The 23,875-nt window shown below is 39.6% G+C and overlaps 1 protein-coding gene across 7 annotated transcripts; it reads left to right on the top strand.

Moving 5' to 3' along the window:
- The first annotated feature begins 1,995 nt into the window (after window positions 1-1,995).
- On the top strand, window positions 1,996-22,698 carry LOC121644466 (transcriptional repressor p66 alpha-like). Of its 7 annotated transcripts, XM_041992405.1 has the most exons (13): window positions 2,305-2,445; window positions 10,076-10,150; window positions 10,243-10,375; window positions 10,855-11,384; window positions 13,207-13,339; window positions 15,262-15,390; window positions 16,168-16,245; window positions 16,343-16,462; window positions 16,694-16,882; window positions 20,208-20,466; window positions 20,787-21,208; window positions 21,302-21,560; window positions 22,029-22,698. In XM_041992405.1, exons 4-13 carry the CDS (start codon window positions 10,858-10,860, stop codon window positions 22,166-22,168), a joined length of 2,256 nt encoding a protein of 751 aa, XP_041848339.1. In that variant the 5' UTR covers window positions 2,305-2,445; window positions 10,076-10,150; window positions 10,243-10,375; window positions 10,855-10,857; the 3' UTR covers window positions 22,169-22,698. The 7 variants fall into 7 exon arrangements, with proteins under 7 accessions (XP_041848343.1, XP_041848342.1, XP_041848344.1 ...); XM_041992409.1 differs by lacking the exons at window positions 2,305-2,445; window positions 10,076-10,150; window positions 10,243-10,375 and adding an exon at window positions 1,996-2,150 and having other exon boundaries at window positions 16,718-16,882; XM_041992408.1 differs by lacking the exons at window positions 2,305-2,445; window positions 10,076-10,150; window positions 10,243-10,375 and adding an exon at window positions 1,996-2,150 and having other exon boundaries at window positions 16,715-16,882.
- The last annotated feature ends 1,177 nt before the right edge of the window (window positions 22,699-23,875 follow it).

Below are 23,875 nucleotides of genomic sequence, written 5' to 3'. Positions count from 1 at the left end.
TATGTTCGACCAAATTGAAAAATAATTAACACAAATTGGTACAATGCCCCATAATGACTCTAGTGAGTACTTGTTGTGCCACCATGAGGACAAGGTGTACATTTGTGTTTCAGAGTGAAATGTGGACACATCCTTTGGTGCAGGCAGTACTGATCATTTCTGACTCCACTGATATCCTCATTTTTCTAATCATTTCTTTCAGAGTAATTTGGTTTGAAGTCTTTTCACAGAAACTACCCTCAGGTTGCAGAAAATGACAAACATCTCATAGTAATGGACAGGGGGAACATATAGAGACATTAGTGATCTCAAGTGTATCAACAGACCTGATTATTTTCCAACAGAGATGTAACTGACTGGTATGTTTTCACCCAGGAACATGCTTACAGAAAAATTATTACTGGTTAACCCCAGAGTATCTTTATTAATCTTTATTGATTTTTGATTTGTGAATGGTGATTATGAGATTTGATTGCTTTTATATGACAGGATCTGTAGCCTCAGGAGATGTAGTGGTGCGATGAGATAATGGAAACAATCAGACCTGATGACACAGCAACATCTAGAGAGAGCTCTTTTTTGTCATTTAAAGAACGGCAGGATAAGGCTGACAAAGCACTTCAACCCATCCCTGCTGTTGGAGAATGCATGGAGTGGGCATCCCCACTTCAGGCTTTATGGACTCTTACTTAGATCACTGTGTTTCAAAAACATGCGTTTATATATGTCTGTGCATTCACATTTGTTTTTGTGGATGAGTGAGGATTAGTTCAGTTCACGGGGTGGATGCTTTAAACGGATGTAGGTCTTCTCATGAAAGAGGAAGCCAGCTGGAGCCTTTACAGAGGCTTCTCTGCTGCTGATGTAGTAACTCAGCTGAGAGTGTTCTGGGCTTACACATTTGGATCTGACTGTAACTGTGGGCCTGGTGGACCAGTCATTAAAGCAAACCTTCCCCAGTCTTCGATTTAAGTCAGACATAAATGTTGTTTTGGTTCATGCACTCTATTTGCTGTTGCATCATGGTTAGAGAAAGTGCTCATACATAAGGTATAACATAACATAACTTAGATCAGATTTTTTTTTTCATCATCTTATTTTGGTGGCAGGTAGACAAATTTTATGTCAAGAATGTAATTCTCACTCACAATGAACTCTAGAGATAATACATTGCTGGAGTTACTGGATGTTTGGATAGGGAGAAGTATACACCCAGGATTGATACAATACCTATATGAATGCAATTGATTTTATGTCTTGGTTGACCTAATGAGGATTTTTTTTTTGGGGGGGGGGGGGGGGGGGGGGGGGGGGGGGGCATGTGCTTTTATTAACCCTTTCACCTCCAACTCACAGATATATGATGCCTCAGAGTGTTTAATCACAAGCACATCTACCGGAAACCGTCCCATCATGAGTTATTACAGCACCCACACTAGCTGACATTATACTTCAGCTGTGCAAATTCCTTAACATATCAGCAGCTAATCAAGGGACCAAAATACATGGACATTGGACTCCTGGAAACCGGTCAGGGTCTGGACCCCAGGCCATGTTGACTGGATTTCCTGCTTACGTGCTTTTGCAACTACTTGCCCATTTACAAACAGATAATGTTCTGTGATCTGTCAGGCTGTCTTGTCATAGCTGGACTGAGTATGCCCATCCTGCTGGCAGTGATGTAGACATAAGCTCTGACTCTTGACTTGGCAAACCAAATGTGATGCTGCTGGGTATTTTGGAGGAAATGTGTGATGTTTTATACAAATTCAGGTCTTCGTTTTGTGTGTGTGTGTGTGTGTGTGTCTAAGAGTGAAAGTGTGTATTGGAAGGTATCTGTGTTCTTGCTGGCACAGCCATGGGTCACACCGAGGACCCCGGGGCCCCTGCCCTGCTTTGGCCCTTGGTCAGTGGCTTGCATGATGTGATCCGGTCGCCCTGGTATGCCGAGGTGCGCATGCCCAATAAGAGGACGCAGCGGCTCCATGTGTGTTGAGGCGCATTATTTGGCAACAGACGAGGCAGTGGGGAGGGCCGAAAAAAAGAGGATATCCCCTGGATTTCAAAAAAGCAACGATTTATCGAGGTTAACTGCAGATTAAACATTCCTTGTTCGACCATCGGCGAAGAACGAGCGATAAAGCTACTGAGTAAGTTGACTTATGTGAAGCTTAAGTTTTTTTAGTAAGTGGATCGAGGGGAGCCTTTTATTCGGACTCGACGAGAGGAGCCAGGTTTTCCTCCACCTATCTGTGACGATAAAGAAGCTGATGGGCTGTTGAAAAGTAACACTTCTCCGCAGAGCCAAAGGTTGAGCACTGGGGAGGAGAGGGGGGGCAGCTCAGCCTTAATTTTATTTTATTTTATTTTACCTTCTGTTAGGCGCACCGGTTTGTGAATAAGACAGTCGGACTTAAATTTGTGCGGTAGAAGTCGGTAAATGAGGTAAGGATTACAACGTTACATCGCCGGCGGCTCGTCAGCGGCAAGCTGAGTCCGTGGGCCGGTCGATTAAATTTATGAGTTCCGAGTCGAAGGTTTTTACTCAGGAGTGGACACACAGGTAAACAGTCCCGGTGAGCCTCAAACAACCGTACTTTTACGACAGTGGGATGAAAGTTTTTGGCTCCTTTTGAGCTGTCCCGCATCAGGGTGCTGCCAGGTCAACGATTCGGGCTCGGTTCTGGTTGTGCGGGTCATGTTGTCGAGCAGCTGTCGGTCTGGAGTTTCTGTAGTTTGTCTTGAAGTACCCGGCAGCCGTTCATGCTCAGACATTGTCTGCTTTTTTTTCCTTCAAGCTAATGAGGCTTCGTGTTTTTGTTTGTGCGATGTAGCTAATGTTAGCTCGCTAACTAATAACACGCACACCTTCTTCGAGGCGGCGTCAGTAATAAAAAGCCGGCTAGTTGCACATGTAGTGTGGGCTGGGTTTAGTTTTTAAAGGGCTGAGTTTGGTTTGGATGGTGTACTGGCTGGTGAAACGTTAATGGTGGACACGGCTGCCCGCTTTAAGCCCCATGGCACCAGTGTTGGTTCTGCTATCTGGTAGCTAATCTTCCTACTTCTCTCTGTGACAACCGTAGTCTTCCTCCTCTTAAAGCTGAACACACACACATACACACACTCTGTGACACACACTCCCACTCTGCCTCTCCCTCTCACTCAGACAAGCGTACACGCACCCATACACATGCACGCACATTTCCCCACATGAGTTTGCAGCGCTTCAGGACAACATTTGTGTCTCAGGATTTCCGTCGTCTAACCAGTTCGTGGAAACATTCACATATTCTGTTGATTTGGATGCAGATGGATTAAAACCCGTTTAATATTTGATGACTGAATATGACGGAAGCCGGTGTTGCTCACGGTGCGTTCACAGAACCACATGCAGCATGTAAAGCAGCGCAATGAAGTCTTTGGTTACTGGTGTTACTTTATGATTGTTTAAGTCATTCTTAATTACTTTTCTGATTAAATGTCAACTTTTCAGCTCAGGTCTCATTTCACATCACTTGTTCTGCCATTAGCCGCTTTTTAGAATTTAAGAGTGTGATAATAATTAAGCTTTTAGGAAAGACAGAAACAGGGCCATTAAGTTGCAACATAAATAAATGATTACCGGGAAATTTATTTATTTTTTATTTTTTGTTAGGGAGTGCTGAGTTATTTCTAAGTAATTGGATTTATAAAGTTAATCAAAGTTGGAAGACTGGACTAAAATGTCTTGTTTAGTCTTTGTTTGTCGTTGTTTAGGGGGAATGATCCAAAAACTGGCAAGCTAGTTGACTTTTACTGTTTTAAGAGTAGGAAAACTTTCTTTTACCTGTAGCTGCTTAATCACTTGATAGCCTAACTCATGGATGTTTAACCTTCTTATCTACCAGTATAGGATGGTTAGTACTACTGCCAGACTGCTGCAAAACACAGCCACTTATGCAAAACATTGTGAGGATACTATGGTGGGACACTTTATTGCCTCTTTGTGGTGGTCTGGAATGAACCCTCAGTTGTTTTCGTGAACAAAGGCCTTGTAAAGTGTTATTTACATGTTCACAATATGCCGGTTGCCTCTAGTGAAGGCGCTGGTAGAAAATAGGAGAATGCTTTACTTTGACTCTGGGACTACTGAACTACCTGCCCTTACTGATAGTATAGAAGTTGAAGCTTTGGTTTTACCAACTACCAAAGTGTGTGTTTTGTAGGATTAAAATTATTAGATTGAATGAGCTGCCTCGCAAGTTTTAGTGCTTGCAGAAAGCACTGTTCCAGCAATTGCGCACATAAGACAGGTCTTGAGTAGTTGTGTAATCAGCCGTGGTTCTTTAAAGGGTCATCTGCTGGCCATATTTTAAGCTGCTGTGAAGAGCTCCTTGGGGTCAAACATCAGAGCGCTCATCTTATATACAGGGAGGAACATGTTTTCTAACGGTCTTTTCCCATTTGTGCAGGCAGTGATGGCTGTTATGTAAAACACTGATCTCTTGATTCAAAGTTGTCTAATTGAAGCAAGGCAGTGATCTGAACTAGCTAACTGTGCTTATAACTTGTCTTAAAGCAAATTTTTTCAAGCAAACGTAGATAGAATTCTGCGTTGTAATCAGGTTATGAGGGGATTTTTTTATTCAGTGCATGAAAATGATCATTTTGTAATTCTGATTGATCTAACCAGAAAAAAGGACAAGAATACTTTGCTGGGGCAGCAGTTTTACAAAGTAGTGTGGCTGCATAGTTGCACTTTTTTTAAATCCTTGTGCGATGTAGACATATGTTTTCTCAGGGTAAAGGTCTGTGAGTGGGCAAATAGTGCTGAACACATACTGTATGTTCAGTCAGACATTTACTGATGGTTTACAGAGAGTCTGTCAGTGTGGATGTTTGATGTTTGAGTGACTGATGGCTGACAGGATCCAATAGGGACTAGATAAATAATCACCTCAGACCAGGAAGACAAGACAGGGATGAGCAGTCCCCTGATAGAGTTTGCAACCTGATTCCCGATTAAAGCGCTTGTATTCTGTGCTGAAGAAATCTACACTTGTCCGGAGTCAAGCACATGCACAGTGCAGCGTGCTCATGTGTTAGTCATAACTGTGATATAATTACATAGCAAATGTTAATGGGATGATTGATTAGATAAATACGTGCAAATTCACAGCAATAAGTGCCATGACAACACTTTTATGGGAGTATCTAGAATTAAACTTTGTTACTCATCCCAACTACAGTAAAGATGTCATTGAGATCACATTTGGGTGAGATGTCTTGGACGTGTTTAAAAGGCGTATACACTCTTTTTATTATCATATACTGATGAAGTATTTAGGCAGGGAAATTAGATCATTATGTTACTATTATACAGACGATTTTTTTTCTTCATTCACTCATTTTAGGTATTGCATTACACTCGATTGTCAGACAACAATTGAAAATAGTTGTAATAATAGATTTCAAGATTCAGTTCTGGTCAGGCTTTAGATGAGTATTGGTGGCTTAGGTAGAAATACACCCTTTGAATAGCTGGTGGCTGAAATCATCATGTCTGATGTATGATGTTTCCAGCTATGCTGGAAGATGTATACATGGGCCACGCGGTGCCTTATGTCATGCACAATGACACAGAGAGTAATAACGCTGCATCAATTCATCACTGTTTGTCAAGACCACATGCTGCCTGTAATTTTTTCTGATATTTTCTATTTATTTACATCCATGATAGTTGTATGCACAGAAATCTAGCAGAACAAACCAAGCATAAAGTGCACCTGCTTCACATATTGTATCTTCACGTATCAATTACTCACATAGAAAATCTTGTGAAGGCATACACCAGGTTTCTTTCCATCTGTAAAAAGACATACACAAGCTACAACCTTATTTTCATCAACGGGTCATTCTATGAGCTGGACATATGACAGCTGGCTGTGAGATGACTGTGCAGGGACTGTCAACCAAATATAATACTGGCATCTTCAATTTTCAGTTGGATTTCATTCGAACAAAAAAAGCTCAGTCCTCTCTCATTATTTAGTTCAGTCACAAAAAATGTTTCTGTATGTCAGTTTTAGGTTAAGACTGTTGGAAATGACCAAAATTGGAGTCAACATTCCAGAGTTGGGAATTGGCCATTACAGTCGCAATCATTTCATTTTTCTTTGTTAAGATTAAACCGCTTATATACCCCGGGGGTTGAGTAGTGCAACTTTTTATTTGTATCTTAACACATATGTGACAATTACACTACAATAATAGCAACATAGGCTAATGTGCAGCGACCTGTGCAGATTTTTGCATTTGAAGTCCCAGTGAGCATTTATTAAATTTCCCAAAACTTGTCATTATCAAAATTACATATATAAAAGTTTATCTTGGGAAAAGCATCTGTACATGCCTTAAAATGGTTAGCACGACCATGTTGACAAACAGCAAATGTGCAGATATTCCATCTATCTTGTCCACAGCCGCCGGATTGCTTCCTTAGACTGCCACACATGAAACCCTGACAGTGTGACTGTTTGTTACAGTTCTAAGGGACAAGTGTTAAGCCATGCCAAGTGCCATAATGACACCTTAACAAAGCTTAAAACTAGATTTTGATTGAAAAGGGGTCATTAACAAGACAAAGAGTGAAGAAGGTACCTATTATAGTGCCCCAAATTGACCTGTTGCACAGACATGCAACTCATCTATAAGATGCATAAAGGCAGAGAATTCATGTATTTTGTGAGCAAAAACCATGGCCACAAAATAATTAGACCCCTATAATTCAAATGCATGTTTATCATTTTTAAATATATGCAGCTGTAAACCAAAGAGTCAGCCCAATAAACTGAACAACCGTGACCACCATCCCTTGCTGTGCAGCTAAGTTTTTATAGTGTTGTTAAAAGCTGTTTGAGGTTTTCCATTTTGTTTTAATATTTATCAGGGTGATATGTATAAGAGACAATTCAGATAATTATGCCATGACTCATTCTTAATAACACATGTCTGCCGATAAAAATAGCCTGATATTAAAATGGACAGTGTTGCTCTCTATCCTATTTCTAACTTTGTCCACATTGTATGGATTTGTGTGTTGCTGAGTTTTACTTTCAAGAGTTTTGTAATGCTTATATGTGAGGTCAAGTTCTTAGGTTGGGGTCTGATCCACTCTCTTTCATGTGTGTGTAAAGTTGAAGGAAATATGTGCAAAGTGCCGTGGAGATGAAATGTGAACCTTGTCAGCCATTCACGTCCCCTTTTACGGTGATAGGGTCAGTGTCTGCGTAAGGTTCGGTTTGGGGTGGGTGTATTGGGTGGTGTGTCTTATGTTCGGCTCCTTCTATCAGCATCATTTCATTGCAATATTCCTCAGACCTGATGGTAATCATCACAACACCCAACATCCGCCCCCGCATATGCACATAGACTGTATAATGGCTGTTTCTGCGGAAGCCCTGCGCTGCTCTGGCACCTGAAGGGTTAAAACCAGCTTCAGCTTTTCTCTCAGTCATACACACACACACACACACACACACACATTAGCCAACCGGTTTAAACCGGTTCTCAGGAAAAGTGCTTTGTGTGTCCCACTGAATCCTGGGAAGGGTCATGTCATGTGTGTCTCAATGATGTCAGAGTATATATTAAAAAAAACAAACTTATCTGTCGGTTATCAGATGATTGCTCGTTTCATTGGGGCCCTGTGTGAATATTGTATAGACATGCCAATGAATACACTAAGTGTACTGGATGCTTGCCACCATAACTACTTTGAGAACAGGAAGGGGAGAGGGTGGAAGCATGTACGGTGTGTCACTGAGAAGTAGCCCAGGTTGTAAGGGTTAATTGTAGTCATCTTTTGACCCCCCCAAGACAGCTTCCTGGTGCATGTCAGTGGGCAGGCCTCTGCAGACTGGGAGGACTGGGTCTTCATTCTTTCATGTACAGTAAATGCATGGATTCAGAGCACAACCATGCTGTTTTTCTTCTTGTGGTCATCCAGCAACTAGGGATGTGTCTTAGAGCATAAATTGCGCCGTCTGTTTGACATTCTGTGAACTTTGAGCGAAGGTCGTCTCCTGTCTTATTGAAACATGCTATATGGGTCAACATGTGTTTACTTTTGGAGTCAGTTCAGAGTACTTCTATATGCAAATTGGTATTTAGATGTTATTTTTCTGAATATGAGGTTAACATTAACTGAACAAGTTATGTATAGACTCCAAACAGTATCCATTTTTCTGCACTTAACTTCTGCACCAACTGAGCTAACTCTGTTTCCCTTCTGTCAGTCAGCTGTGTTAACCACATTGCTTAATTTTGCATCTCATCCAAACCATTGGTAATGGAACCTGTTTACACAAATAACCAGTTTTCTGTGATTGTGAGTTTCTTTTTCTTGAAATGGGGTATACTTGTACTCATATGTGTACAATACATTAATAAATATATTCCAAAAACGTATTGATATGATGAGAACGTAGTAATCATGTCAAAGCATTCAGCATCAAACTGGCCAATAGTTGATACAAAGACACCTGAAATTGAGGTAAACTCCTGATCATTGCAGGAAACAAAGGTTGAATGTTTAAATATGGTGGCAGTAGGGCTGGGCGATATGGCCTAAAAATAAAATCTCAGATTTTTTTTATAACCAAACCCGATTTCCGATTTTAATCTATTTTTTGTTCTTTTCTTTTACAAAACATAATTAAACTTCATCTAGCAAAAATAAAGCATATAATGTCATAGCTTTTCCACCATATAAACAACTTCATATCTTACATAGAAATATGCAACACAACTGCATCCGTGATCTCTTTCCATCTGGATCCTTATTATACAGGATCCACTGCAGACATTATTCCCCTGATGAAGGGGTTCTATTAACTTGAGTTTTGGGTTAAGTTGACTTCTGCATCTCATAGAGAGCAGCATTTCTCAATGCAGTTATACGCACAGCTAAATCCCAGGCGTGAGTGAAGGGTCACTTTACTGAAAATCTGTCAAACACCATTCTGGTGTGGAGGGAGGGCTAAGTCTGCTGCTAACTAACTATGGAAAAAAATCCAGATTTTTATAAAAATGAATCTCCAGAAATGGAAAATTCGAATTTATCAATTAATCGCCCAACCCTAGGTGGCAGTGATGCTCACTTTTAGATTTCCTGTGCTGGAATGCAGTCCTGGAGTTTCCCTTAACTGAGCAGCGAAATATTCTGATAAAGATTGTTGTAGGAAAAAAAAGCAAATAAGTGAGCTTGAGTAAAAAGTTAAAAACCTTTTAACTTTTCACACCACCCCTGTCTGGATGCTGAATAAATCTGTTTATTAAATAGATGGTTAGGTATTGGAAATAATGTGTCTACATGCTGCAACTGATTATATAAAGGATATTTTATTTTAATTATTCCTTCTTTGTGTTCACTGATAATAATAAAGTATTGTATCATACTGTCTGAGTATAAGACATGCGGTCTGTTGTAAACTCTGTTAATTTATCAGGTTTATCAATAGGAAGACTGTTTATCTGTAGGTCTGTCATTGATATGGAGAGTGTATCAGAGATAAATGTAGAATAATGTGATGGGTCAGTTACAAAACTATAAATGTGGACCTGTACTGTGTGATGTGGTCTAACATCTCCTCGTCTGTCCTTTCATTTCTGACATGACTGAGGGATTCAGAGCAGCCACTGTTTGGGTGAAGTTTGACACTGTGTGCCATGTGCTGGTGCAGGTCTGTGAGGGCACAAGCACACTCAGTAAAGCTCATCTTTCTGACAGAGCAAGCTGCTGTATGGCTTTGTCGCCACCAAAACTGACATCAACTTTGGATGGGATTGAATCTGTTGTACAGGGGAAGTCAGATAGCAGTGGATACGGTGCTCATGGGTGCCTGACTCATTGAAAGAAAGCAGCTACAGCCATTGAAAACCCATGGAAAAATAAGTCCTCTTGAACATATAAATAACTAAGATATGTGTGGAATTGCCAGTTGTCATGAATATTTAACAGAAATCATGCTTCATTTAATTTGAGATAATCCCTAAATTCATTCTAACAAATTTAATCATATTGTTGTCCTTGTAGTGCATCTGTTTGATGTCCCGCTGCAACATTTTTCTTGTCAATTTTGGAAAAACCCTAGTTGCACTCAAATGATACGTAAGTTTTTCTATTTTAAACATTACGCACTTGCTTAGTGCTTAAAGTAGTTGCATTTTTTTTTATTCCTCCTTTTTTGGTTTTGAGTTTAGACTGAAATTTGGATAATTGGACGTTTTGGAATTATACTGGAGTCAACATCTTGATCATGTGACCACACTAATCCAACATGTTTTGTCTGGGGGACCATTTTAGACAAGCTTGGTACTCTACAGCTGATTCAAGGTCAGTTTTGTCTGTTTCTGTGCTTGATAATCAGTGCACAGTCACATCAGCACTTTGTGTAAAAAACATAATTTGTTGTAGAGCTAACCTTCTGTAATGTCACTTTGTTGCATCATGCTATCATTGACATTGATATCACAGCACATTCTGTTGAATCATTAAATTTCTCATTCCACTGAACTGCATAGGTAATTATATAGCTGTTAACCACATTCTGATCCGTTTGTTAGAGTTTTAAGCTCTTACTTTTCACCATTTTTAATATTTTCCAGGTTCACATATAAGCTCATGACAGAGATTACACGTCATCCTAAATGATCTTATTGCAGGTTTAAAATGGTTTAAATTATAACACATGAAGTCCTCTTAGGTGTTAAGCTTTGGTATGGAGAATGTCTTTATAGGACTTGTTGAACTTAGCAACATTTGTGATCTAATTTAAATATAAACCAACTACCATATCTTTCCTGTATTAACAGGGGATGTCTGAAGAGGCTGTCCGCCAGACACGCAGCCAGAAGAGGGCGCTGGAGAGGGAGGCTGCTCCACAGTCTGTCGAACACTCCAATGCTGACAATGACTGCAAAAAACCTAAACTGGACCAGTCTGAACCTGCAACAGGGACACAAACTAAACCTAAGTCTGACCTTTTACTGGCACAGGACGTTCGGAACCGGACTAGATCCGGACCAGAACATGAGAAGGAGCAGGAGCCAGAGCAGAGCCGGCTGCCGTTGTCTTTAGTATTACCCCTGGCTTCCGAGCCGGTGAAGGATGAGCAGGATCGAACTCAAAAACAGCAGACTGTTGAACCCAGCTCAGACAATCGGACTGACTGCAATGACAGAGCTAGCAAGACAAAGATGGAGCCGACTGTGGACGCAAGGAGCCGGGTCCGGCAGACAGAGCCAAAGGCATCCAGCGGCATGTTGGCTGCAGGCGAAGTAAAGGCCACTATAAAAGTTGAAGTTCAGACAGAGCAGCCTGTGGACATGAGCACCACCAGAGGGTGAGAAACTTAACCATCAAAGTTTTATTGATACAAATGTGGACATATTGCATAAGAAAAGTCATTAGAAACTCTAAAACTAAAGAACAAAAGAAGTGTTTATGCTCTATTTATGATTGTTCTTATCTTTTTTATTTTTAATGAAGTTGATCTGCATGATGGAAGATGCACAAATGGAACACCTTTTTGCAAATAAGTTGTGCTGCATGACTGATCACATGAGTGATCAGCTGTTTGGGCTTCAGAAGTAATGTCACTTTTCTGTCTGCCTCTTGTTTGGACATTTTGTCCTAAAATCCCAATTTTGGAAATTTACAAAAGGAAAAATTACACTTTATATTTGAATATGAAAAGACTGAAGATGTTTCAAAGTTACTTTTGTAATCTTGATATAACTTGAACCCGTTCCTGTATTTGTACTAGGATATGGGGGTGAGGGGTGTCTTTTACTCTACCTCCATTTTCCCTCCACCTGAACCCTAAAAACTCCCCTCTCACAAAATGAAGCCGTGTGTCACAAACTGGTTCCAGCCGGTTGTTGCCATGGTTTCCACAGTGGAAGGATCGGTGGGGGGGAGTAAATGTGTCACGTGATGATGACTTTGAGGTCATGTGACTTCTTTGGAAGAGTAGTGATTAATCCACAGGAAGTGATGATGGCGCTAAGCCCTGAAGAGAGATTAATGCGCGCACACACAAATAAGGCGAGGAGAGACAGGCCTCATGTTGTTATGTTTTGAATTGGGGGGGGCATCTTAGCCTTCATAGAAATGCATTATCTTCACAATCACAACACTATTCTTGTTTTTATAGTAACATTACTCCAGTACTTCAGTTTTTGAGCAGACAAAGAATTTAGGTCACCTAACATATAGCCTGCAGTGAAACTTGTCACTTTGTTGTAGATGCATTATGTGCCGGGTGGAGGTGTGTGTAAAATATGCATGATGATGTGATTTAGTGGGCCGAAAGCTGATCACTAAGGATTGATCCAAACTGCTTTCAAGGTTACCAGTAGCTTTAATTTTCTTAGCATGCTTTGTGTGACATACTTAGTCCTGTACAGGTCACTCCCAAATGCCTCAGACGCCTGTTATACCCTGCCACAGTGTTCTGTTTCAACAGGAAACACATTCTCTTAAACAGCCATTTCATTGAAACTCAAAAGACATTTACTGGGGCTTTAAGGCCTACCTTGCCCCTCCTTGGCATTTAGGATTATTTGCCAACATGAAGAAGGAAGCTGTGTGGGGAGGTGTCTGGACTTGTTAGATTATAGTGGAGCAGATAAACTTGTGGTCATAAATTGGAATTGTGTATGAGAAGCTAATGTCTTTGAAAGCACACATTAGACTTAAATGCTAATATCTGAATATACTGTTGCAGGTTGTGATTTATTTTACCTCGTACTTATTTACCTCTGCTATATCTGCCTGCACATACCCATATAGTTAAAGAGCTGAACATAAAATCTTCTTGGCAATCCCCGTGTTTTTATAACTGCCAAATGAGGTAACATTTTGTGGAAAGTTGCATAAATACACACACAAAATTCTTTTTTAGAAAATGTCAGTTTCTAGTAGACTTACACAGCCATAAAACTTTGCCATGACATTGGATCATAAGAATGTGAAATTGAAAGGTAAAATATGAATGTTTCTGCTGGGAAATCTGCTGAAGAAGGGAAAAAGGAAGTCAAACTACATTTTATAATTTTGTGCTTTTGACATTATCCTCTTGAGTTCTCTGTATACAGTATTTGTGTTTAATTTCTACACAGAAAATACTTGAAACTGAATACAATTGTTCCTCTTCTGTCCAGAGGTATAAAAAAAGAGAAGCGTCCTCCGTCCCCCGAAGATGACGATGTCATCATCTTGTCAGATAATGACTCTCCCAGTCCACCAATGAATGGCCTGAGCCACTTTAAAGAGCTAGACACGGACCTGCTAATGGTGAGCGAAAAAGACGCACATCAAAGAAATGCATTTTAAAATACTGTTCTTCTTTAATGAATTGTAATACTCTAAATTGTAACCCAAAATGTGGTTGTAAGCTGATTTTAGATTTCTATCCTCAAAGATACTGGTAATACTGAGTATTTATTTAAAGTGTGTAAGAATTACTGCCATCTAACGTTGGAATCGTGTATGGCATGCTAACGTATCTCTTTCTCAAACACGTATTGCAACATCGGTTGCTGCCATATCTCAAAAAGCCTCGACAACACAGATGTCATCCCATAGTAAACAGTGTTCACTCTGTTACACACAAAGAACTCACTTCTGAAGTTGAATGTTAATTTTAATTACCACCGCCATACTCACAACAACGCAGTTCGCCTACTTCTGTTTACTTCACAATACCAGCAACCAGACTTCTGCCCCCTTCACATTAACAGTAAACATATGTGATGACCATGAAACAAGTACATTAGTATGTATTAACCTGTAACACAGTTACTGTATTTCAAACTTAACACACTCAGGTGACGAAGTTTCCTCCTGATCATAACCGGTCTGGGGGAAAACATCTGGTGGACGGAAATTCACTGTCAGATATGGTTCCTCTGTGTTTAGAAGGAAGAATGGTTCTCACAGGGGAAATGGATCTCGACGGGGAAAAAAACAACCCACAAACAATGATTTAAGCATGCTGTTTGTTTTTTGATTTTTTTTTTACGTGCTGAAATCCAGCATAATAAAGACAATCAAACGCTACTGAAGAGTGCACGCTCCCTCGTCAGGGGATACAATTTCTCTCTGGGATATCTGCCTTGGCACGACTCCGGCTTTACTGTGACTTTGAAAGCAACTGAAACCACGCAAACATACACTTCTGTACCACTGAGGTTGGTGTATCTTAGTAGAAACTACTGTTATGCTGCCCGTGGTAACGAGCAACACTGTCTAACAAACCAAATTTAAAAAATTTAGATTAAGGTAATTTAGGCAGTACCACTGACTTACTTGTCGAGGAGGAAGCTGGCAACTTCAGCATCCCTTTTAAAATCTTTCTACTTCTTGAGCTCCTTCTACCTGGAGAAGGCTAGCCTGTTTTTCCTATTTTTTATTTGTCCTTTTTGTATCGTCTGGTCACGCTGCCTTTTAAGTCTTCTTTTTCACTTTTTTGGCCACAGTGAAAACGGCTGCCATGCTGCTGCTGCGTATGCATGGTCCTGCATTTTTGTGGAAAACAGTTTAACAGATTTTCCAACTTGCCAGGGTAGTAAGCCGCTCTTGTTTATCTTCTCCTCCCACCTCTCAATTACTGTGCGCTGGCTCGCAAGGAAAACGCGTAATTGTCCCTTTCCAGCGGCTGTAGTTTCAAGATGGCAGACCGTCATGGCGCTGCCCTACCGCCTTACCCATCATTTGTATAAACAAATCTATATTTATTTGCTTATGAAAATGTGTCTCATCATTAGCGGATCATTATATATCAATGATAACATATACAGTATCTCACAGAAGTGAGTACACCCTTCACATTTTTGCTAATATTTCATATCTTTTCATGGGACAAAACTATAGGAATTAAACACTGACATACAGAATATCAAAGTTTAGTTTTTATAGTTTGGTGTCCTGTCTATCAAAGTTTAATTTCTATAGTGTTGTCCCATGAAAAGATATAATAAAATGTTTGCAAAAATGCAAGGGGTGTACTGTATACTGTATATACATGCAGACATCGATTTTGGCCGGTAAACAATGGAAAATGTTACACAATGTCCCTTTAATAGTCAAAGTCAGAATAACTGAAAGTGGATCAGATGAACGTTTATCGGTGCACAGAGATCCCTGTTGTAACATTTTAGTAGCCAAAAATGTTTGTTAGTATTGTAAATGATGTTCTGATCTTGTGTCGAGTGCAGAAGAGCAGCCCAGCAGAGAGGGAGCGCATCATTAAGCAGCTGAAGGAGGAGCTGAGACTGGAAGAGGCCAAGTTGGTCCTGCTGAAGAAACTACGACAGAGCCAAATACAGAGGGACACTCTGCAGAAGGTAAATAAAACTTCTCGCCAACAGACTGTCACATATCCCCGCTTTCAATCAAACTCGCCAATTACCTTTTTATGTAGATTGAATGCATATTTCCTTTTTCTGATAGTAAAGACTATTTAATAGCTTGGCCTGAATGGTTGAGGTAAAGAAAATTGTTTTATTATAAAAACAGTTCAAACTGACAGAAATTAAGAATTTGAAAGAAATAACACTGCAGTCATAAAGGACAACTACAAATGAGTGTCCAGGTATACTGATGGCTGCCAAAGTATCACTTGACTCAATTTGTATTTATTATTGATATATAATTCAGAGAAAAACAGCAAATGCATTAAACTGCAGTGTTTCCCATACCTGCAGACTTGCCCCGCACTTATCTGGCAGTCCTTGATGTTGTTCAGCTGCCTCCCTGGTGAGTTTAGTGATGTGAATGGACTTTAGCTCCTAATAGCTGGAAAGGCAATTCCAAACAGAACCTACATTAGGTTGAGATCAGGTTCACATGCTGCTATTCCAAGCTCAACAAAGCTGCAGAGTAGAACGAGGATTAGTCCTCAGCTAAAAGTCAAAAGTGGAGTCCATCCACAGGATGAAAGATCCTCTGGAAAGGCATCTAAAATATTGTTTAATCATTTGCCACTAAGTAATTTGTTATTAACAAATTTGTTTTCTATTTAATAAATCGGTTTCTTAATCACTAAACCTGGCATAAGCGGTGAGCAGCTGAGATTTACAGAGTTCAGCGTTTGTTGTTAAATGACTTTCTCTGTTTTTCAGCCCTCAGGTTTATCCAGTTCCTCTGTTCCTCCTCCTTTAATTCGAGGAACAATTGCAAGCAATAAAGGCTCTCAGCAGGTTAATGCTCCATTATCTTCTACGTCTTCAGACAGTTTATTGATGTAAAAACACAATTATGCTATAAGTAAAACATTTTTCATTTTTCTTTGACAAGATTTTGACAGGAAGGAGTTCAGGCACAGTAATTCCACCCCCTCTGGTGAGAGGAGGGCAGCAGGTGTCATCTAAACATGGCTCCCAGATGATCATGCCTCCTTTGATAAGAGGAGCACAGGTGAGTCATGAAGGAAATTATGCCAGAACAGTGTTCTCTCTTACTGCTGTCAGGTAATTCTCGAGAGATGAACTGCAGAGTGATCATTATATTTAGGACTTATGATCTCTCTTTGCACCTCTCTCTCTCTGTGTCACTTTTGCTTTGGTGCTTTTGATGTCTCCCCCCTTGTCCTCCACTTCCTCTGTCCATGATGTTCCTCCGTGTCACCCCTCTCATTGTCCTGGTTAGCCCATCTCTGTTTCTCCACAGCAGATCCAGGCTCTTCGGCAGCAGCAACAGCAGCAGATGGCTGCAAGTGGAGGCTCAGGGTCAGGACCACCTCCTCCTATGTTTGGCCCAAGGACATCAGTTCCTGCAAGCCAGAGAGGCATTGTCCAATCAGGCCTCATTAGAGTCGGCAGTAGTGCAAACACACTGGTTAGTATGTCACAAGGAGTTGGTGTGTGTGTGTGTGAGAGAAATGTTTTTACATTCTTTCAATTTTGCCTAGTCTTTGATGTTATCTTTAGCATAATGTGGCTGTCTCAAACAGTCATGACAAAATACACAGATTTTACATATCAGGGTATAATAAAATTAATTAAAGAATAAAAACCAATGGGTTTAGGTAAATACAGCTTCAGATGAGCATATAGCATATACATGACATGACATTATAACCACCTTCAGCAGGAATAACTGGAAATAATTGTTTTCTCATGTTATCAGCCTCATGTTATGAACAACTTTTTTTTCGCCCTTTTAATTTAACATCTGTTTTCCTTCATTTTCTTTCAGTTCATTGAGGGTTGTCTGTAATTTGTTCATGCACAACTCTCTTAAGATCACCCCATTGCATTTTAATCATGATGGAATCTGGACTTTGTTTAAGCCATTTTATCTTCTTGCTTTCTATTATTTTTTAGCTATTATCTGTAGATTTGTTGGTGTGTGATCATTGTCCTGTTGTTTGACTCAGTTTCAGCTAAGCTTTTAGCAGTCAGACAGATGACATGACATTTGACGCCAGTATACTCTGGTATTGCTCGAGTTAATGGTTGTATCAACAGCCCTTTTCACATGCCAGTTGTGCCTCATCTACATACATAAATATCAAGCTGGCGTTGCAGAAACAGCTGAATGTTGACAGCATTGTTGGTTAGTGGCAAGTTCCAGAATAATACTTTGATGTGTGTAAGCATAGGGTAATGCAGCCTCATGTTGCTGCTTTAGCTACCTCCCTTACCAGTTCAAAGGTGCATCAGCAGCAGATCAGCATTGACACCTCCTTGTCACTTCAGCATTTTTTCTCACATGATGCTGATGCGCAGTGAAGGAACATCAGTCCTGGCTTGAAAAGCATGTGAAAAGGCCTGATTACTGCAGGGTGAGCAGGTCTTGTGATTGTGAAACAAGCCCAAATCAACATCATCATCATGATTTGTGCTGATATGTTTGGTTTTCACCAATCTTGGTGCTCTGTATTATGGTCAAACATCTCCACTTTGGTCTCATTGTCCAAAGGATATTGTACCAGGAGTCTTGTGCTCTATATACTGTAGATGCAATTTTTCTAACTTTCTTTTCGATCTTTTTTTTTTATATTGTTTTGAACAATAACATTTACCATGCTAAATTGATTAATGAGGCTTGCAGTGTCTGACATGTAGCTCTTGGGTGTTTTGACAATTTCTCTGGGCATCACATGGTCTGTGTGTTTGGGTGTTCGACTCAAGATTGTTAACTTTGTGACTATTTTCCAGTTGTGAATAATCTTTCTTGTGTTGGACTCCAGTTCCTTTAGAAGTGGCCTTACAATCCTTTCCAGATTGATTTGCATCAACAATTGGTCACATTTGCTGGTGACGAATTATTAATGTGCAATTGATAAGCAGTAACTGATTGATTAGCACCTCCTAATTCCATTGGAAGCAGTAATGCTTTGTTTTCTACATACCACTTCTGCATTTTGACTTATTTTGTGTCTTTATTATTTAAGAATAATGGATGAGAAACCAGCTTTAAAACAACCAATGGCAGGCCAGATAAATTACATAGCAGGTGTGTAAAGTGCAGCAAAAGGCCATGTGATTTACGTAGAGGTTACCAGGTCATAAAACGAGCAGGTTGGAGATACTAATACAGTCAAGGCTCAGTCTTCATTAAACTGTAATAAATTAATCACTGCTTTGAGTTTGGAAGAAAAGACTGCAAAGCCGGCGGGAACTTTGACTCTCGATGGTTCATACGACTGTTCAGGTGCACAATTATGGTGCATAACTATAGAAAATGTGTCCTGTTTCGCCATTGTCTAGAACAGCCTTTCCCAAACTCAGGGTTCTGACCCCCATAGAGGTTGCAAGATAGTTTCAGGGGGTCACCAGATCATTGTAAAAAATATAGCCTACATTTATCAAATAAATTTGAGTTTTGTATTAGGCCTGTCAAAATTTACATATTAACACAAAGAGATTAATCTGTGAAATTAACAAGTTTGGGAACCACAAGTCTAGCGAAGTTAGACCTTTAACAAACTAAGAGTAATTTCCTAAAATGCTCTCTCTTATTTTTTCTTCTATTTTTTCTTTTTTTTTTTAACATCAGTGCAGTGAGCAAGGGTGGGGCCAGAAGAGTGGCCTGAGGGGGCATCTGCCCAACTTAAGTCTGAATGGCTCTCCGGATGCCATCTAAACTAAAGAATAGACAATCAAATTTGAACAAATATTCATTGTAAATGGACCTTTACATCGGTAAACCTCAGAAGACCGAGTGCTCTTGAAGGATGTAATGTATTTATATATGTTGTTGTACAACAGTATTATCTTCCTGACCATAATGCAGCATTCATGCAGTATAATCTCATCAACTGCCTAGTGGGTGATATTTGTCTATTCAAATTTTTTACATTTTATGAAGAGGATGTAAAGTCATAAAAACCACCAGATGCTATACAGGGTTGAACATTCAAGAATGCTGAAGAAGCACTTACAAAACTTTTAATTTGGCTCAAAGTAAGTTTTTCTCACTATCAGAGAAGTTTAAGTGTTTGAATGAATGAATGAATGAATGAATGAATGAATGAATGAATGAATGAATGGCTCTTCTAACAATGCTAAAAAGTTCATAAACCACAATAAAAATAGTCGAACACAAAAAGCAAGAATACTACAAATGAGTTATACAATAAAATATATAATAAGCAATAAGAAAATGCTATTAATTAAAGGTGGCGTTTCTCTTGACATTCAAAAGTCTTATGGCATGATGAGCAAACTAGTGCCAGTGATTAGAAATATCTGTTATGTTGCTACCACAACCACACGCAATTGTTCGTTGGTCTGTTCTTGTTGGCAAACATGACTCAGTTACTCGTTACCAAGTTTTTTCGGAGAACTGATGGGCAGAAAGTTAAGATATGGCAAGCTAGCATAAAATGCTTGGCTAGCAAAGACTGAGCATTTTGATTAACTGAGGACAGCCTCTTTGGTTGGCAGTAACGTGTCAATGCATGGAAGTAATCTAAAGCACGTTTTTACAGTAACATTTAATTGGAAGAAAAATCATAACTCCTTGTAGTTCAACAAGATTTAACAGCCACATAATAGCAAAATATACTGCTCAGAGAAATCAAAATACATTTTGAATATATATATATATATATATATATATGTGTGTGTGTGTGTGTGTGTGTGTGTGTGTGTGTGTGTGTGTGTGTGTGTGTGTGTGTGTATATGTATATATAATATGTCTGCTTCTTTTTAAGGGTTCCCCATCGACTTTGAAAGGAACCTCCTCAGGAAGTGGTGTTTCTGTTGTTGGCATTAATGACTCTCCAGCCAGCCGCCAAGCTGCAGCTAAACTCGCCCTGCGCAAACAGCTGGAGAAGACCCTCCTGGAGATCCCACCACCAAAACCACCTGCCCCAGAGTTTAACTTCCTGCCTTCAGCGGCCAATAACGAGTTCATCTACCTGGTGGGACTTGAGGAAGTGGTACAGAATCTCCTAGATACTATCCACAGAGGTGTGTTTTTGGTGACTTTTATTTACATTCATAGAAGTTCAAAAACTAGTTGAATGATTAGTATATTAATAGAAACTTAATTAATAGTGGACATCTTAAAATTCTAATTTAAAAGATTTTCTGCTTCTTTTGTTTGATGTTTTTAATAGTTAACAAAATAGCATTAGATGCTAATCTATTTTGTGACATTACCACCAGCTTTTACCACATCTAATAGGCCATTATTTTTATTTGACTTTTTATTTATCTCATATTTAATTTTGTTCAAGCACCTTGCTTTCATTATAATCCCAATGACTTTCCAATCTTTCCCCATCCAGGAAAGACAGGTGTATCACTGTCCAAACCAGTCAATAGAGACCCTTTCATCTGCACCCAGTGCAGTACTGACTTCACTTGCCGCTGGAGGCTGGACAAGACGAAAGGAGGGGCAGTGCTCTGTGAAGACTGCATGTCATCCAATCAGAAAAAGGCACTGAAAACGGAGCATACCAATAGGCTGAAAGCTGCATTTGTCAAAGCACTGCAACAAGAGCAAGAAATAGAGCAACGTATTATTCAGCAAACATCCTCACCGGTCTCTCACAGTACCTCGTCATCCTCTTCATCTGCCTCTTTGTTACTGAAGCCAGAGCAGCTGGTGTCTCAGCAGCTGAAGCAGGCTCACGCTAGAGTGTCCTCCCTCCACCACCACCAAGCCAGTCAGGGAGCCAACATAGTTCATCATCACTCCATCAAGCAGGCAGGAAGCGCTTTTTTCCCCTCTAAAAACAATATGTGGAGTCGGTGCAACTGAAAATTAAATGGCCCATTTGTTATTCTTAACTCCCCACAGAGCTCAAAGGGCCACCTGTCCCATGGTATCTCATCCGTTGGGGTGAGAGGCATCCCCCACTCCTTCTCCTCCTCCTCCCAGCTGCAGAGTGCAGTGGCGGCCGCAGCTTTGGTCAGCCGGCCAGGTAAGCATGCTCATGTTTCCCACCGCTCTGTCCAGAGTTCAAAGGTGAGCAGCAGTGGGATCGGCGGCGGCAGGAATATCAGCGGAGGTAGTGCCTCATCCACTGCATGGAAGAAGCAGAGCAACAGCAATACAGGTAGACTCGCGTTAATACCAGCCCAACTCTGGCGCCTGACATCTGCTCTCTTTTAATTCCTGTCTGGTCCAAAAGCAATCCTTTTACCATGCTCAGTCTAAAAATTTATAGCGTTCAATTATCATTTTAACAACTGTTCTATTAGTCACTCATTAGACTAAAAAGAAAATACCATCTAAAATTATAGGAGGAAATGTTTTCGGACAAGGCAACCCCACTATCCAGTTCCCTCCCTGGTACTGATCTCCATTTTCCTACTTTAGTCCCTCAGTTCTGTGGTCTCATATTTTTCCCTGAGTGTCTCTACCTTTAGAGTAGAACTTCTGTCATTTTTTCCTCTGTGTGTAACTGTGCGTTGTGAGGGAAAGGGTGGCAAAGGATTTTTTTTTCACAACTCTAACAGCATTAAAATGATCAGGAAGCAACTTGCTCCACACATTGACCTGCTGGTCTGCTGCATGTTCACAGGAGTGACCATGGCCTACGTGAACCCCAGCCTCACGGGTCACAAGACCTCTGCCACCGTGGACGCTCGTCAGAGGGAGTACCTGCTGGACATGATCCCCTCTCGCTCGTCAATTTCGCAGACTGCAAACACATGGAAATAATTGAAAAAACAATGTACTGCTCTACAGAAGTAGTTTTTGTCCAAGTTCCTCAGCTCCAATAATATGGTCCACAGCACCCCTGCAGGTCTGTTAAGCAATTACAACCTCTCAAAGTGAAGAAACGTTCCTTAATTACCTTTGTATAATTTTTGTTTTTATTTTCATAATATCTGTTGTTTCTTTTGAAGTTTGCTGGTCTTTAATAGTTATACAGAAACTATTTTGATTTGAGTGGGGTAAAGAAAGAAAAATACTTGAAGGGCTTTCTTTGGGCTTTGTCCTCCAGGCTGACTAGTTAAATGATGTGTGACAAGAGGTTCTGTCTTCTGAGTACTATGATATAAGTGAGTACTCTATTTAGGCTTTTTAGGTATTTCTGCCGTGATGTGGGTCAGACGTGCCCAACCTTTTGACACTTGAATGGTTATAGTCATACCCAAGAACTCACATTCAACAACAAAAAAACAAACATTTATTTTAGGTAAAAAAAAAAAAAACAACCAAGTTGTAAAATTTTCATTTCACCACCCGTGTAGTTAAAGGTTTGAATTTATTTTGTATTTACAGTAAGTTATTTTGTTTTTGTTTTGGATTTTTTTTTCCCAATGCTAAGATCACTCAGTATAATGTGGTTTCCACTGATGAAGAGTTTATTCTAGCTTTGTCTTTTTTTTTTCTTCTTTTTCCTGTTTAACAGCATGCCTACCCTTATGCCTGTTTTGCACCTTAGCTGAAGATGCGCGGTGTCATTGCTTAAGTCATCTGTAACTACCATGTGTAATTTGTTTATTTTATATTATTGTCAACATTGTAAGATTATTTTGAGTGTTATGCCATCACTGAAAAATGCAAACTCTGAAGGAGCTGAATTTGCAACACTGGAGCCAGAGATTTTGCCTCCAATATTTATCCATTTTCCATGATACGGGATATGCATAGCCCTGAGTTGGTTCTTAAAGAATTGTCTCCCAGCTACTACCAAGACTCCAGATTACATAAAACCATCTTGAATTCCTTTAAAATGTTGATTAGTTACTCTGCTTTCCAATAATCTGCATTGTTCAAAGTTATGTTTAAAATTATGTTTTACGTTTTCCTAGCTCCTAAAGAATTAATAAAGAAAAAAATCTAAATTTTAAATGGCTATTTTCTTTGTGATTTCATTCATCCATTTGATTTTGGGATAATTGTTCACCTGGTATACAAAAAAGTCACACACTTTGTTTAGAGATGGATTAATTTCTCACAAAGCTCTTATATTCATGCTGCTGTGGAAAATTTGGTTAAGCACCTTACAAAGCTTCCAAATGAGAAAGTCTGTACGCTATGGTGGCCAGCCCATGCCTTATGTAATGTCACATGACTCCTGAAGCACTATTTCACAGTTTTGGTTTGATTTTTAGGCACACAGCTTCATAACTTAGACTTGTATACATTTTACATTCTCGGAATACATTTTATATTCCGTGCAAAATGATTGTATTTTATTAAGAACTGCAAGATTTATATTCAAAATGGAGTATTTTGCATTATGTTCTCAAACAATGGGTTGTTATAAAGCAGGAGGATGTGTATGCTATTTCTATAGTATTACATAGTATTATGTGAAATACTATTAGTAATAGCTACCAGTTAAATGCAGTATCTGTTTATTTGTTTATATATTAATTTATTTATTATTTCTATTAATTTTTTGTTGATTAAATT

This window comes from Melanotaenia boesemani, chromosome 8 (genome assembly GCF_017639745.1).
Source record: "Melanotaenia boesemani isolate fMelBoe1 chromosome 8, fMelBoe1.pri, whole genome shotgun sequence".
Lineage (NCBI taxonomy): Eukaryota > Metazoa > Chordata > Actinopteri > Atheriniformes > Melanotaeniidae > Melanotaenia > Melanotaenia boesemani.
This window is presented reverse-complemented; position numbering and strand designations above follow the sequence as displayed.

What these genes read in the sequence shown, in the direction of transcription:
- LOC121644466 (XM_041992404.1), top strand. Translation starts at nt 10,858, where the DNA reads ATGTCTGAAGAGGCTGTCCGCCAGACACGCAGCCAGAAGAGGGCGCTG. An exon ending in AGAGGGACACTCTGCAGAAG is followed by an intron (nt 15,391 to 16,167) that starts GTAAATAAAACT and finishes TCTGTTTTTCAG; the next exon opens with CCCTCAGGTTTATCCAGTTC. An exon ending in GCAGTAGTGCAAACACACTG is followed by an intron (nt 16,883 to 20,207) that starts GTTAGTATGTCA and finishes CTTCTTTTTAAG; the next exon opens with GGTTCCCCATCGACTTTGAA.